The 12360-nt window shown below is 50.8% G+C and overlaps 1 protein-coding gene across 1 annotated transcript in view; it reads right to left on the bottom strand.

The window, feature by feature from the left end:
• Window positions 1-12360, bottom strand: part of PKD1 (polycystin 1, transient receptor potential channel interacting) — a 143752-nt gene that overhangs the window by 7780 nt on the left and 123612 nt on the right. Inside the window, exons 37-44 of the mRNA XM_084641518.1 lie at window positions 11874-12068; window positions 9406-9545; window positions 7462-7589; window positions 6065-6239; window positions 5136-5261; window positions 4529-4703; window positions 2305-2592; window positions 445-579 (exon numbers count right to left, since the gene is read on the bottom strand). Coding sequence (XP_084497644.1) covers window positions 445-579; window positions 2305-2592; window positions 4529-4703; window positions 5136-5261; window positions 6065-6239; window positions 7462-7589; window positions 9406-9545; window positions 11874-12068 — 1362 coding nt within the window. The remainder of the gene's footprint in view (window positions 1-444; window positions 580-2304; window positions 2593-4528; window positions 4704-5135; window positions 5262-6064; window positions 6240-7461; window positions 7590-9405; window positions 9546-11873; window positions 12069-12360) is intronic.

Raw genomic sequence — 12360 nt, 5'->3', positions numbered from 1 at the left:
TGACAGGCCGTTGTCTCAATGGCCGAGTGGCCATACCCCGCCTTCGAGACTGCCTTTCGGTCCCAGACCTCTGAGCGCCTTGCAAAGGCAGGCAAGCAGCAGCATCCCCAGCTACACCACAGGGGCTTAGGAGGCGGGAGCCCTGCTCCATCTATCAGCTACAACATTGATGGGCTGCCCCTGTGCCCCCTGCCAATGGGGCCTCAAGGAGTTCTTGGAGTTCCATCCCCATGGTCGCCTCAGCCACTGATGACTCTACTGCAGGCCAGGAAGGGGCCAACTGCAGTTTGGCCCCCTCAGCTGAGCCTCACTCACCAGAATGCTCTGGCTTGGATCAGAGCTGAGGTCTCTCTAATGAACCCTTCCCTTTGTAGCTAATCAAGTCTCCTCTCCCTCAGCAACGCCCAGCTTAGGGTGTGTCTTGACTGTATAATAAACATTTACCAGGAAGCCAAGCTGGGTATAAGCAAGGATGAGCAGCGCGAAGGCCAGCCCGGCAGCAGCCAGCTCCTTCGTGGACTTCTGCAGGGTTTTGCCGAACACAGACCATTGCCGGACAAAGCGCAGCTGTTGGGCAGCCTGAGACCAAAGAAGAGAAGCCAGGTTTATACCCGCGGGGATCAAGGAATCTGCTGCATGTGTTTCTGGGGTAGCGTTCCACCCTGGGGCACTGTTGCAAAGAAACAGACACTCCCTGCCCGGTGTTCTGGGTCCACTTGCACTGCTGGCATGTGGTTGATGAAGGTCCAAGTACCCTCAGCCTGTTTTCGACCCCCGCCGTTAAAACATCTGCACTGGCTAAAGCAGCCCTCGGATGGGGGGTTCGAACTCATTTAAATAAACACAGCAAACTTCAGAAGAAGAAGCGTGTGCTGCTCCTGCTGGCCGCCTGGGCAGCCATTGCGCTCTGCTAGTCTGTTGCCACGTTGGTTCCCCCCCCCAAACTGTGTACGGGTGAAGTTTTTATCAGTCAAACGGACCTGAGAGCCTAAAGCTGCCTGCATGGCCCTGCGCTTTAGACTAGAGACATGCGACCTGCGCTGTCTCTCCCCTGTGTGAATGCTGGGGGTGTGAACTAAAAGGTATCTAGTTCGTGTTAATGCTTAGTAATGTGTCGCTTAGCCTCGTGCATCCAGGCTCTGGTTAAGGGGTGGGAGGGGAGGACGTTTCAGAATCGAGGGTCCCTTGCAGAGAACGTCCTGTCAGCAGCCCTGCCTGTTTATAATAAGGGAGTTCTAGTTTGAGTGCTACTTCCTCATCTCAACCGTAGCAGCATGGTCTAGGGCAGGGGGAGGCTTCAAAGGATAAAACCAACCCCATGTGTGGCTCTCTGCTGGAGCACAGACCAGTATAATGGCCAGGCTGCTGGTGTGTAGAAACTACTGGCCCGGCATGCTGGCCTGCATTATTGTCGCATTGTGTGGGTGTGCTCCCCCACCCCCATTGTCTCTTGTCTGACCCTGTAAGGTCTAAGGGGTAGGGAGTATCTTTGTTCTATTTTTACAGCACCTAGCGCACATTTCTGGAGGTATGGTTAGCGTCACCAGCCCTTTTCTGAACAGCTAGTTTGCAGTTGCACTTAAGCTACATCTCATGACCATTACTATTCATTAAATACAGCTGGGTACCAGGGTGCCACATACATAAATCTGGTGAAGAGAACATGGTCAAGTTCATCTCCTATACAAACTGAGCACTATGTAATTTAACCCAGGTTTATAGACCAGAATATTATAAGAGTTGGTGTATTGCATTATACTGTCTAAGGGCTCATGGACAGATCTGCTAAAGTGCCCAGTACCAACAAGTGGAATCAGGTTTTGGGAGGGGCTGGGAGCTGAGCTCTTTTGACAATCTGGCCTGCGAAGCAGAGGTCTCCTTTGAGAAGTGAGCGAACCTGACTCCACGTTTGTGTTTCACTGATTCCATATCAGTTTGGTTGGTTTACACAAATGGGGATCTGATGGTCACCCTTGCATCTTCAAGGCTGGGTTTCGGAAAGCGAGATGGCTGCCGTTCCTCAGCTGTACCGCAGTATCTAGAATCATACGACTGGAAGGGACCTCAAGAGGTATCTAAGTATCTAATACTAAGTGTTATCTAGACCATCCCTGACAGGTGTTTGTGTAACCTGTCCTACTCTTAATAAAGGAGAGACAAGGATCTAATTACTACTCATGCTCTGGATCTAACGCTGCACAGGAAAGGAGACTTGGGACAGGCATAGCTGACTCAAATGTTGCCCCATCTGCATGACGTGCATTTTAGACCTTGCACTACCTCACAGCAGGCCCACTGCCATACCTTCACAGTCAGCAGGAAGAGAAGGGAGGCAGCCAGGCTGTTGAAGACTGAGTTGAGGAAGGCCACCTGGTGAAAGCTGGTGAAGCCCTTGCGGTTCTTCAGATAGTTTGCCCACTGCTGGTCAGCAATGGTGGCTTGGCTTAAGTGCACCACCACGGTGCAGGTGGTCAGAAGGATGAGCAGCCATTGGCTGTAGCTCCCAAATACGGTGAAGTAGGCCCTGCCTTCCTTCTTGATGAAGAGGGACTCGGAGACCACAAAATAGACCACAAACACCATGAGGAAGACCTGTAATGTAGGGGAGGAGGAAGAGTTCATCCAGAAAGAGGTGTTCAGAGTGGGGCAATGCTGATCACCCAGGGCCTCAATTACAGAACTGCAGTGCTGGCCCCTTGGAGCAGTGGCAGGGCCATTGTCCCGTGATGGCAGAATGGGGTCCATACTACTGGCCTTTAACTCCCATGATGATGATATGGCTGCAACCCTGCCACCGAAACTTTGGGCCAAACCAGTCCCTGGTGTAACTCTGCTGACTTGCTGGTGATAGGTGAGCACTGGAGAGTGAGGCAAGGCTCTCCCTTTCTCTGGCGCCTGAGGGGCCAAGGGTACTGTCACTAGAGCGCTCCCAGCCGAGAGAGCTAACTTAGGACTCACTTTCGAGCAGCGGTGCGCTAAGTTCTTGTTAGACCCTCATGGCCTGCCCAACCTGGGGTGGATCAAAGCACAAGGCTCCATGACTCTCTCCCAGTCCCCTAGGGCAAACTGCCCGGCTGGAGGCTCCTGGGAGGTTGGGGTTTTGTCTGTCAAAGGGCCTGACCATGCCACAGCCCTAAGGTGCCTCCCATCGGTACATAGGCCTCATCTGTTAGCAATCGCCCATAAGAAGAGAGGATGAAACGTGTTTGGATTCTGCCTGAGGGGGAATTTTTCCCTCTCCCACCCAAAGAACACTCCTCCAAAAGGGACGTATTCAGTGACTGTATCCCTTGTACTAGAAGTGGTGATGGGCGTGCAGGCTTTGGGCCCAGCAATGGGGGTGGGAAACCATCATAGAATATCAGGGTTGGAAGGGACCTCAGGAGGTCATCTAGTCCAACCCCCTGCTCAAAGCAGGACCGATCCCCAATTAAATCATCCCAGCCAGGGCTTTGTCAAGCCTGACCTTAAAAACCTCTAAGGAAGGAGATTCCACCACCTCCCTAGGTAACGCATTCCAGTGTTTCACCACCCTCCTAGTGAAAAAGTTTTTCCTAATATCCAACCTAAATCTCCCCCACTGCAACTTGAGACCATTACTCCTTGTCCTGTCAACAGCTACCACTGAGAATAGTCTAGAGCCATCCTCTTTGGAACCCCCTTTCAGGAAGCAGCAATCAAATCTCCCCTCATTCTTCTCTTCCGCAGACTAAAGAATCCCAGTTCCCTCAGCCTCTCCTCGTAAGTCATGTGTTCCAGTCCCCTAATCATTTTTGTTGCCCTCCGCTGGACTCTTTCCAATTTTTCCACATCCTTCTTGTAGTGTGGGGCCCAAAACTGGACACAGTACTCCAGATGAGGCCTCACCAATGTCAAATATAGGGGAACGATCACGTCCCTCGATCTGCTGGCAATGCCCCTACTTATACATCCCAAAATGCCATTGGCCTTCTTGGCAACAAGGGCACACTGTTGACTCATATCCAGCTTCTCATCCACTGTCACCCCTAGGTCCTTCTCTGCAGAACTGCTGCCTAGCCGCTCAGTCCCTAGTCTGTAGCGGTGCATGGGATTCTTCCGTCCTAAGTGCAGGACTCTGCACTTGTCCTTGTTGGACCTCATCAGATTTCTTTTGGCCCAATCCTCCAAGTCAGCCAGGTGACTCTGAGCCATGGGAGCAGGAGGCAACTATTCTCCTGAGCCAAAAGCACAACCTAAGGGGGTCCCCGACGGCCCTTCCACAGCACAACTGTGAAGCGCGTCTGGGAAACAGGGTCATAGCAGCAAGCAGAGCAGGGCCGAGTAACTCCCTCCGATAGCCAGATCCCAGTGATGTCCATCCACTGCGCTAAGGTTGCGACTGCGAGCAGGGCTGCCAAGGAGGGACAATGGTACCAGGACCCTGAGCGCAGGGGCCCCGCAAAAGCCTGTAACTGGGCTGAAATGGGGGCAGGCCTAGCGAATGTGATGGGAGCCCCAAATTTCTCTCCACAGGCCTGACTGAGAGGAGCAAGGTTGCTGAACTGACCATCATGACAAGCTGCAGCGTGACTCCCCCACTGAGACGCAGCAGGGGGAAGGGCCCAACTGCGATGGCAGCCACTGCTCGCCCCGCCATGGGGAACTCCAGGCGCAGGGTGACGGCGGCATGCAGGTCCACGCTGGGGTTGTACTGCGTCAGCTCCACAAAGACCGCTCTGCTCCTGTGGGGACAGAGAAGCGGGCAACAGTGTCCGTCATGTCAGGTTACACCATTTTATAGGGGCGAGAGCTGCCAGAGCAGCTCAGGGTCTGTCTGAGGCAGCACCCGCCCTGCAGCTGGTGCGAGGAAGGCCAGGTGTGCATCTCCGGGTGCACCGTGAGTGGATATGCCGCCCACCAAGGAACCACAGAGGGGAATGCATCCTGCCTGCCTTGGTTGGACACCGCCTGACCGCAAAACCAAGGTGAGGGAAGATAAAGGGGGTCCTCTGGCTGAATAATGCTCCCCTCCCCCCGCTGAAAAAAACACTTCTAGGCTTGGCAGACACCACCTCAACTACCTGCACTGAAAAATTCAGATTAGGATTCGGGACTGTTCCCAGGTTACAGCCAAACTCAGGGCTTCCCCCTCTGCTGCCTTGCCAGCTGCTTACAGGTTGTTGATCCAGTTGTTTTGTTGAAGATAGTCCACTTGCGCTCTGCTCTCTTCCAGCGTGGCTCCTAGCTCCTGGATGTAACCTCCGCTGTCATACATGGAGACGTAGCCCCAGTACCAGACTCTGAAAAAGAAGAGGAGCCATTGGTTGCATTTTGGGGGTGGGGATTTGCTGACCGGGCCTCATAACTCACGCAAAGCCAGGAGGAGTTGTATTGTTTTACTTTCCATGCAAACGGAGGATTTGAACTGACGTACGGTAAGCGTCTTATTTAGTGCATCTAGGGCGTATGAGAAATTACAAACAAAAACTGTACCAACTTAAATGGCCCAAAACAGGCCGTAGCCCACCCACACCCCCCTCCAAACCCATCTTGAAACACACCTCCCAGAAATGATCCAGAGCCAAAAAAATGCTAGAACCGAAGCTAAATGAGCATAGACCCAGTTTTTATACCTGTTTCCTGAACCCCTCTAATCAGCAATAACAGGAAGCTACTACCAATATGCAAATTTTTCCTTGCTGAGGTTTTAAATTGCTCTGTAACCCACTCCTGCTCTTAAACAGCAGTTTTGAAATATCAGTACCCCCAGCACGTGCCCCCACTGCATTGGCAAAGTACCTCACGGTGGCACTCGTTTGCACACACAGAGCTCCACTCTATCTTCCATGCAGTGTGTGTGCCACAAAATTACAAATGGGGCTGCATGACTCGTGCCAATCAAACTGCTACGGAACAAAACCAGCTGGCTGGTGATCAGAACAGCACTAGGCCTTCCGTATTGTTCATTCGGTTGGCTCTCGGGGGCAGCAGTTGGCTGACTTGACATGACAGTTGGAAACGGAGTGGCTGTAAGAGCCCAATGCTGTGATTGGATTTTGCGGCCAGAACAGGAAATGTACGTGTGGAATGCGCAGCTTCATACCCTGCTAGGTCAGGCGGCGAGTAGGACCACGGCTGTGTCAAATTTACAGATACCCTCTTCCAGCCAACAGCATAATCGGCAGTATTAAAGCCGTTAGACTCATACGTGCATTTCTTCGCAGCGACAGATGCATCCGTCCCACTAAAGAAATCATGGATGGTATCCGTGCATTCTGCTGAAAAGAGGCCAGTATCATGTTAGCTTGGCGGTGACGAGACATGAGACTGCCTGTGCTGGGGTGTTTGCACCTATCGGAAGGGGTTCAGGTACCTTGGAAGGGGTAGTTAATCTAGTGGACTGCATCTGGGGGAGGCTGGATAGACAAGTGCTAATGGAAGGGGAAGCTCAGCTGAGCAGCTGTAGCCTGCGCTGGTACAAAGCTAGCAAGCTGAGACCAGAAGGGGTTGTTGGGGAAGGAGGCTGCAGTCACTCCCTGGCAGCTGGGAGCTTGAGTTGGACCCCAGGAGTGGGCCACAACACCAAGAAAGAGAAGGGAAGTAAGAAGGAGCAGAGGGCAATAGCAATGAGGTTTGGAAATAAGCAGACCATCGTTGCTGGATAGCAGGTCCCTGTGCTGGAACCCAGAGTACTCGGCAGGCCCGGGCTCCCCTGCCAACCACTGGGGAAGTGGCACAGACCAGAAATTACAGAATACTGCCGGGTGGATTGTCCAGTGGGACTTAGCGACCCTGGAAGGGGAAAACTACATAGAGACTTGGCTGGAGGGCTGTCACAAAGAGAGAGCACCCTAAGTTCTGGAATGGGAGATGGGCCACGGGGTGAGCGAGTGATGGAAGGGGGCGCTGTTCCAGCTGAGAGCTGTTCCCCAGACCCAGCCATGAGGGGGCACCACAGCAGTGAGTAGGGAAACCCGTTACATGGCCATATGAACATCCCAGTGCAGAAAGCTATTCCTCTACATTGTGTCCCTCCCCCTGCTTCAGTTAAACCCTCCATTCCAGTTCCCCCTTCCCTGGCCAGACCTAGAGAAGGGAGCAAGTCCATATCATTTATTTATAAATGCAAAATCCGTAACTGAGCTACTGGGCTGAGCACAGGAGAACGTGAGTCATGTGGCTCAGACTTTGCTCCTCAGCTCACCCCGTCCTGATGGCCGACCACCCTTGCTTGTTGCATCCTGTCTGAAATTGGGCAGGGCCCGGGTCTTTGGCTTTTGTACAGTACCTGGCACATGCTCTTGGGCGTAAGGATAACCAGGAACCAACCTGCAGCCTCGCTGGCCAAACTTCTGCAGAGAACAGTGGTGTGCAAGCTGGCTACTGTGGGGCTAGAAAACTAGAGCTGGCTCTCAGCTTTGTCCCTCCCTGTCGCATTGATCTGAATCTCTTCTGTGAGGCGCCATTGCTCCCAAACCAGGGATGCTGGCAGCCACGCACCTTCCTGCAGGCGGACCTGACGCAGCCGTGGCACTCCCAACATGGTGCTGTAACTCTCTTGCCCCGACTGGTTATTGTAGAGAGAGGGCAACAAGACCTGTGACATCCACGCCCAAAACTCATCGGATCTGTGCACACAGGGAGGAGAAGAGAGGAAGGTTAATCCGGTCAATACAGAAGAAAGTGTCTCCACTCAGCCCAGCCCCACGCCCAGCTCTGGTCCTGAGGAGTTCTCTACGCCAAGGGGATGATCTGAAAGCTTGTATCCTGCCACTGGGGGGAGACTGAGCTTTGGAAAGGTGACCTCCACTGCTATTCAGTGGCCCACCAGCTCAGCCAGAGGCAGGCTTTATCCTCCAGACTATTATCCTATACCCTGAAAGATCACACAGTATAGATGTTTGGGACGCAAAAACCCTACAAGGTAAAACTAGTCCCCTGCTTCAGCATATTCTTACAGAAGATGGAGCTGAGAGAGACCATCAGAACATCTGATCTAGTTCCAGGCCAATGCACAATTGTTCTCCAGTGTTATACTAGAGTGATTTTATCCAGCCTCACTTCAAATGAGCGAAGAAATGAGGATTCTATCACTTCCTTTGGGAAACTAACCCACAGCCAAAGTGATCTGGCCATTAGATCAAATTTTTACTTTTGTTCTGCTGCATCCCATTGCCCTTTCTCCGTGTCGCTCTAACCTCACAAAATAAGTGTCCCACAGAAATCTTTTGAGCCTGATTCTCATTTACATTAAAGCCACTTCACAGCATTCTTGTGGGGTAAAGAGGCCTTCAGTGGGGTGTAGCCATACATATGCTCCCATGGCACAGCCCCTTTCCACTGCCAGTGCAAAGTAAACGTGAGCCAGGTCCCTCTGTAACTAGGAGCTGAGTCCGCTCTCATTTGACACCACTTTTAATCCCATGTAATTGTGCTGATGTCCGTGGGATGACTCCTGACTTCTATCAGTGTGACTCAGATGTAACATGGATTCCTGCTCTCACTTTGCCAAGTCTCATTTGTCTGTAGAACAATCAAGAGGGCTGACACAAGGACAGAACTAATTCCAGGAAAGCAGCTCTGGGGCCGTTCTGGTCAACAGGGATGACGACATCCTGAAAACTCCACCAGGAAATTGTCCTCTTGCTACAAGCCTCAAAGAATGGTAGGGTTTAGTATTTATAGAATAGATGATTATTTTTGGTTTTCATAAGCCTCTTTATTGCTAAACCTTCTCTAAAGCTGCGGTTTTTAAAGGTCGTCTCAGTCTGTCCTGATGCTGCAACTCTGAATTCATTGCTCAGATATCAGAAAGAGAAGTATAAACTGATTCTCTCTCCCCCCCCCCGCCCCAATTTCCAACAGTGGAGCTCAGTCCTTTAGAAACATTAATGAATTAAAGTTCACAGAACCCCTATCCTCATTTTACAGATAGGGAAATGGAGGCATCAAGCAATGAAAGGACGTGCCCCCCAGGGAGGGTGTGATGGAGGCAGAACTAAAACACAGATCTCCTCCTGAATTCCTGCACTGGGTGTTGGTCACAAAACCATCCCAAGGTGAATTTCTAAAATTAACATCTGGCAACTCAGACACGTACATTATAACCTCAGCACTGAGGATCTGGTACACCCCTGGGTGCCTAATGATGGGAGAAGGAACCCGAGCAATACAGTTAGTGAATGTCAGTCTCTCCTGTCTTCTGACACCATGAGACTGGACTCACTGGTGACTGTCCCATTCAAATGGGAGTGGCGAGGGCTGTAGTGACCACAGACTATTCGGCATTTGTGTGTGTGTAATTTGTGACCGGTAAAGAAACGCATCTTCTCACTGACTTCCAGCGCAAAGCCCCACAGTGTTCAGCCTGAGGCTGCCTGGCCCGGAGGATGGAACAACCGACATGGCTTGATGCTCCGAGCCCCACTCGGGCTTCACAATTACCTCTTGACGCGGAGGAATTCCTCACCACCGAGCTGCTGCTTGAGGGAGCTTTGCAAGAGGAAGGCCCTGCCGTTGCGGGAGGCGTCGCCATAGTTGGTGAGCAATGTCACCAGCAAGAACAACATATAGATGAGGAAGCTCTGGCAAGCAGAAAACAGAGACATGCGGTCAGAGGACTGCTTTCAGCCTAGGGCACGGTGCCTACCTTGGTGGGAGCAGGGCAGCTGAGTACATGAAGCAAGCTGTCCTGCGCCCCAAGGGCTGGATCCTGCTCTCCTTGGATGTCAGGGCAAGACCCCCACTGGGAGCAGAAGCAGGCCCCAACATACTGGTTTGGTGTTTTCCCATATGGGAGCTGCTGTTAAATGAAATCCAGACCCAGCCCATGGCCTTGTAACAATTTTTTTTTTTCCCCAAACCAGCCAGCCCAACTCCACATGTTCAAGTCAATACAGATTACACAACATCCCGGCCCGCTCGGTGCTGGCAGCGCTGCTTATGTAACAGCTTCCCATTTAGTGGGGCTTTTGTTCTTGAAAGGGATAGCGCCCAGTTCAACACAGCACAGCTTTTAAACCCCGGGAGTGTTACTAACACCAGCTGGGAGTATTAACAGTGAAAGATCTTTAAAGTGATGGAAGCTCCTTTTCACAGCCAGTTGGCTGTCTGCATTTCACTGGGCTTGGATAACGCAAGTGGCCTGTTCCGTTTTCTTGTGCCCCAGGCCGGAGCTGTTGTGTTTCCAGCACTGCAAGGGAATGCTTTGACCCCAAAACCAACTGATTTCACAGGGAGGAAATAGTTCCATTCCTCTTAGCTTTGGAACCCTACCACCTCGCTCAGACATAACGCTTTTCATCCACAGATTTCAGAGTGCTCTAGAAAGGTGGTCAGGATCATCACTCCCTTGTGCAAATGGGGAAACTGAGGGACAGAGCTGGGAAGGGACTTGCTCGAGGTCACTCACCCGGCCCTTGTATAAGCCACGCAGGCAGGCTCAGTTAGTTTCCTTGCTTTGTTCTCCTAACCTGATACAAGGTTCGTCACAGGAGTGTCCTTTAGGTCCGTGGTTCCTAACCCTTTCAGGGCAGTACTATTGCAGTGGTGCTCACGGGCTAGGCTGGGCTGCTTGCAGTCACAAAGATGGTGTTTAGAGCAGCCCATGTTCCATGGCAGGTTACTGCCGGCACACCCTGATGCCAGGAGGGCCCAGGCCACACCCTGGGGCCAAGCTCAGAGTCTCAGTAAGGTAGAAAGTGGGGAGGAGTCTATGGATTCCAAAGTCAGGAGGGACCATAGTAATGGGCTAGTCTGACTTCTTCAATAACACAGGTCAGAGAACTGCCCCCCTGCTATCATTCCTAGAGCAGATCGTTTAGAAAAACATCCCATCTTGATTTCAGAATTGTCACTGATGGAGAATCCACCATGACCCGTGGTACATTGTTCCAATGGTAAATTCCCCTCACTTGTTAAAACTTGACACCTTATTTCTTGTCTTTGTCTAGCTTCAACTTACAGCCACTTGATTGTGCTAAACCTTTCTCTGCTAGATGGAAGAGCCCATTATTAAATATTTGTTCCCCATCTAGGTACTTAGACTGTAATCAAGTCACCCTTAAACATCTCTTTGTTAGACTCAAGGAGCTCAATCTATTTAGCTTATCACAATAAGGCAGGTTTTCTAATCTTGTTTAAGCATTCTCATGGCCATTCTCTGAACCCTCTCCAATTTATCAACATCCTTCTTGAACTGTGGACACAAGAACTGGACACAGTAGTCCAGCAACAGTTGCACCCAGTCCAAATACAGAGGTAAAATGACCTCTCTACTTCTACTTGATATTCCCCTGTTTATGCTTCCCATGATTGCATTAGCCCTTTTGGACACCTTCAGTTGATTATCCACCCCACCCCCAAATCTTTTTTAGAGTCTCCACTTCCCAGGATAGAATCCCACATCCTGTATATTCTTTGTTCCGAGATACAGTTACATTTAGTCTATTAAAATGCATATTGTTTGCGTGCACCCAATTTACCAAGTGATCCAGATTTCTCTGTATCAGTGACCTGTCCTCTTCATTATTTACCACTCCCCCAATTTTTGTGTCACCTGCAAACTTTATCAGATATGATTTTAGGTTTTCTTCCAGGTAATTGATAAAAATGTTAAATAGCGAAGAGCCAAGAACCGATCCCTGCAGGAGCCCACTGGAAACGCACCTGCATGATGATGGTTCCCCATTTACAATTACATTTTGAGACGTATCTGTGAGCCAGTTTTTAATTCAGTTAATACATGCCACGGTCATTTTATATCATTCTAGTTTTTTATCAAAGTGTTGTGCAGTACCAAGTCAAACGCCCTACAGAAATCAAAGTCTATTATGTCAACGCTATTACCTTTATCAACCAAACTTGTCATCTCGTCAAAAAAAGATATCCAGGTAGTTTGCCAGGTGCTTTACCTTTAGCATCTTGTGAAGCAGTTTGACCTTCCTGGCCTCCTCCTTGGCCTGGAAAAGGGCAAATCCCTGAGGAGGTCGGACTTTGTTGATCTTCTCGGAAACGTGCTCGACAAATGGATACTCCACCAGTGTGTCGTCTTCCTCCGGGTACAGGCGCTTTGCAACCAGTGCGAAATAAAGGGCTTCCAGCAGAACCTGTGACTCAGGAAATCAATGTGCTTTAAGACACCTGTATAGCAACCTCACCAGCACAAGGCCATGTTGGGAAAGTCCTCACCGTTCCCAACATGGATTCAAGCTTGAATAGAGGAGCCGGCCTCGACTTGGATCCATGCGGCTTCATGGCTGCCGACCATGGGTCTGTGCTAACAAATTTCTCCTCTCTGAGGTAGAGCCTGTCTGGCTGTTGGCATCTGAGGTTTATTCTCCATTTGCCCCATGGAATTGTGCCGGGGGTGGGGAAGAAGATCCATATTTTCCTAAAGCC

Source organism: Lepidochelys olivacea (genome assembly GCF_965140295.1).
Source record: "Lepidochelys olivacea isolate rLepOli2 genome assembly, chromosome: 10".
Taxonomy (NCBI): domain Eukaryota; kingdom Metazoa; phylum Chordata; order Testudines; family Cheloniidae; genus Lepidochelys; species Lepidochelys olivacea.
This window is presented reverse-complemented; position numbering and strand designations above follow the sequence as displayed.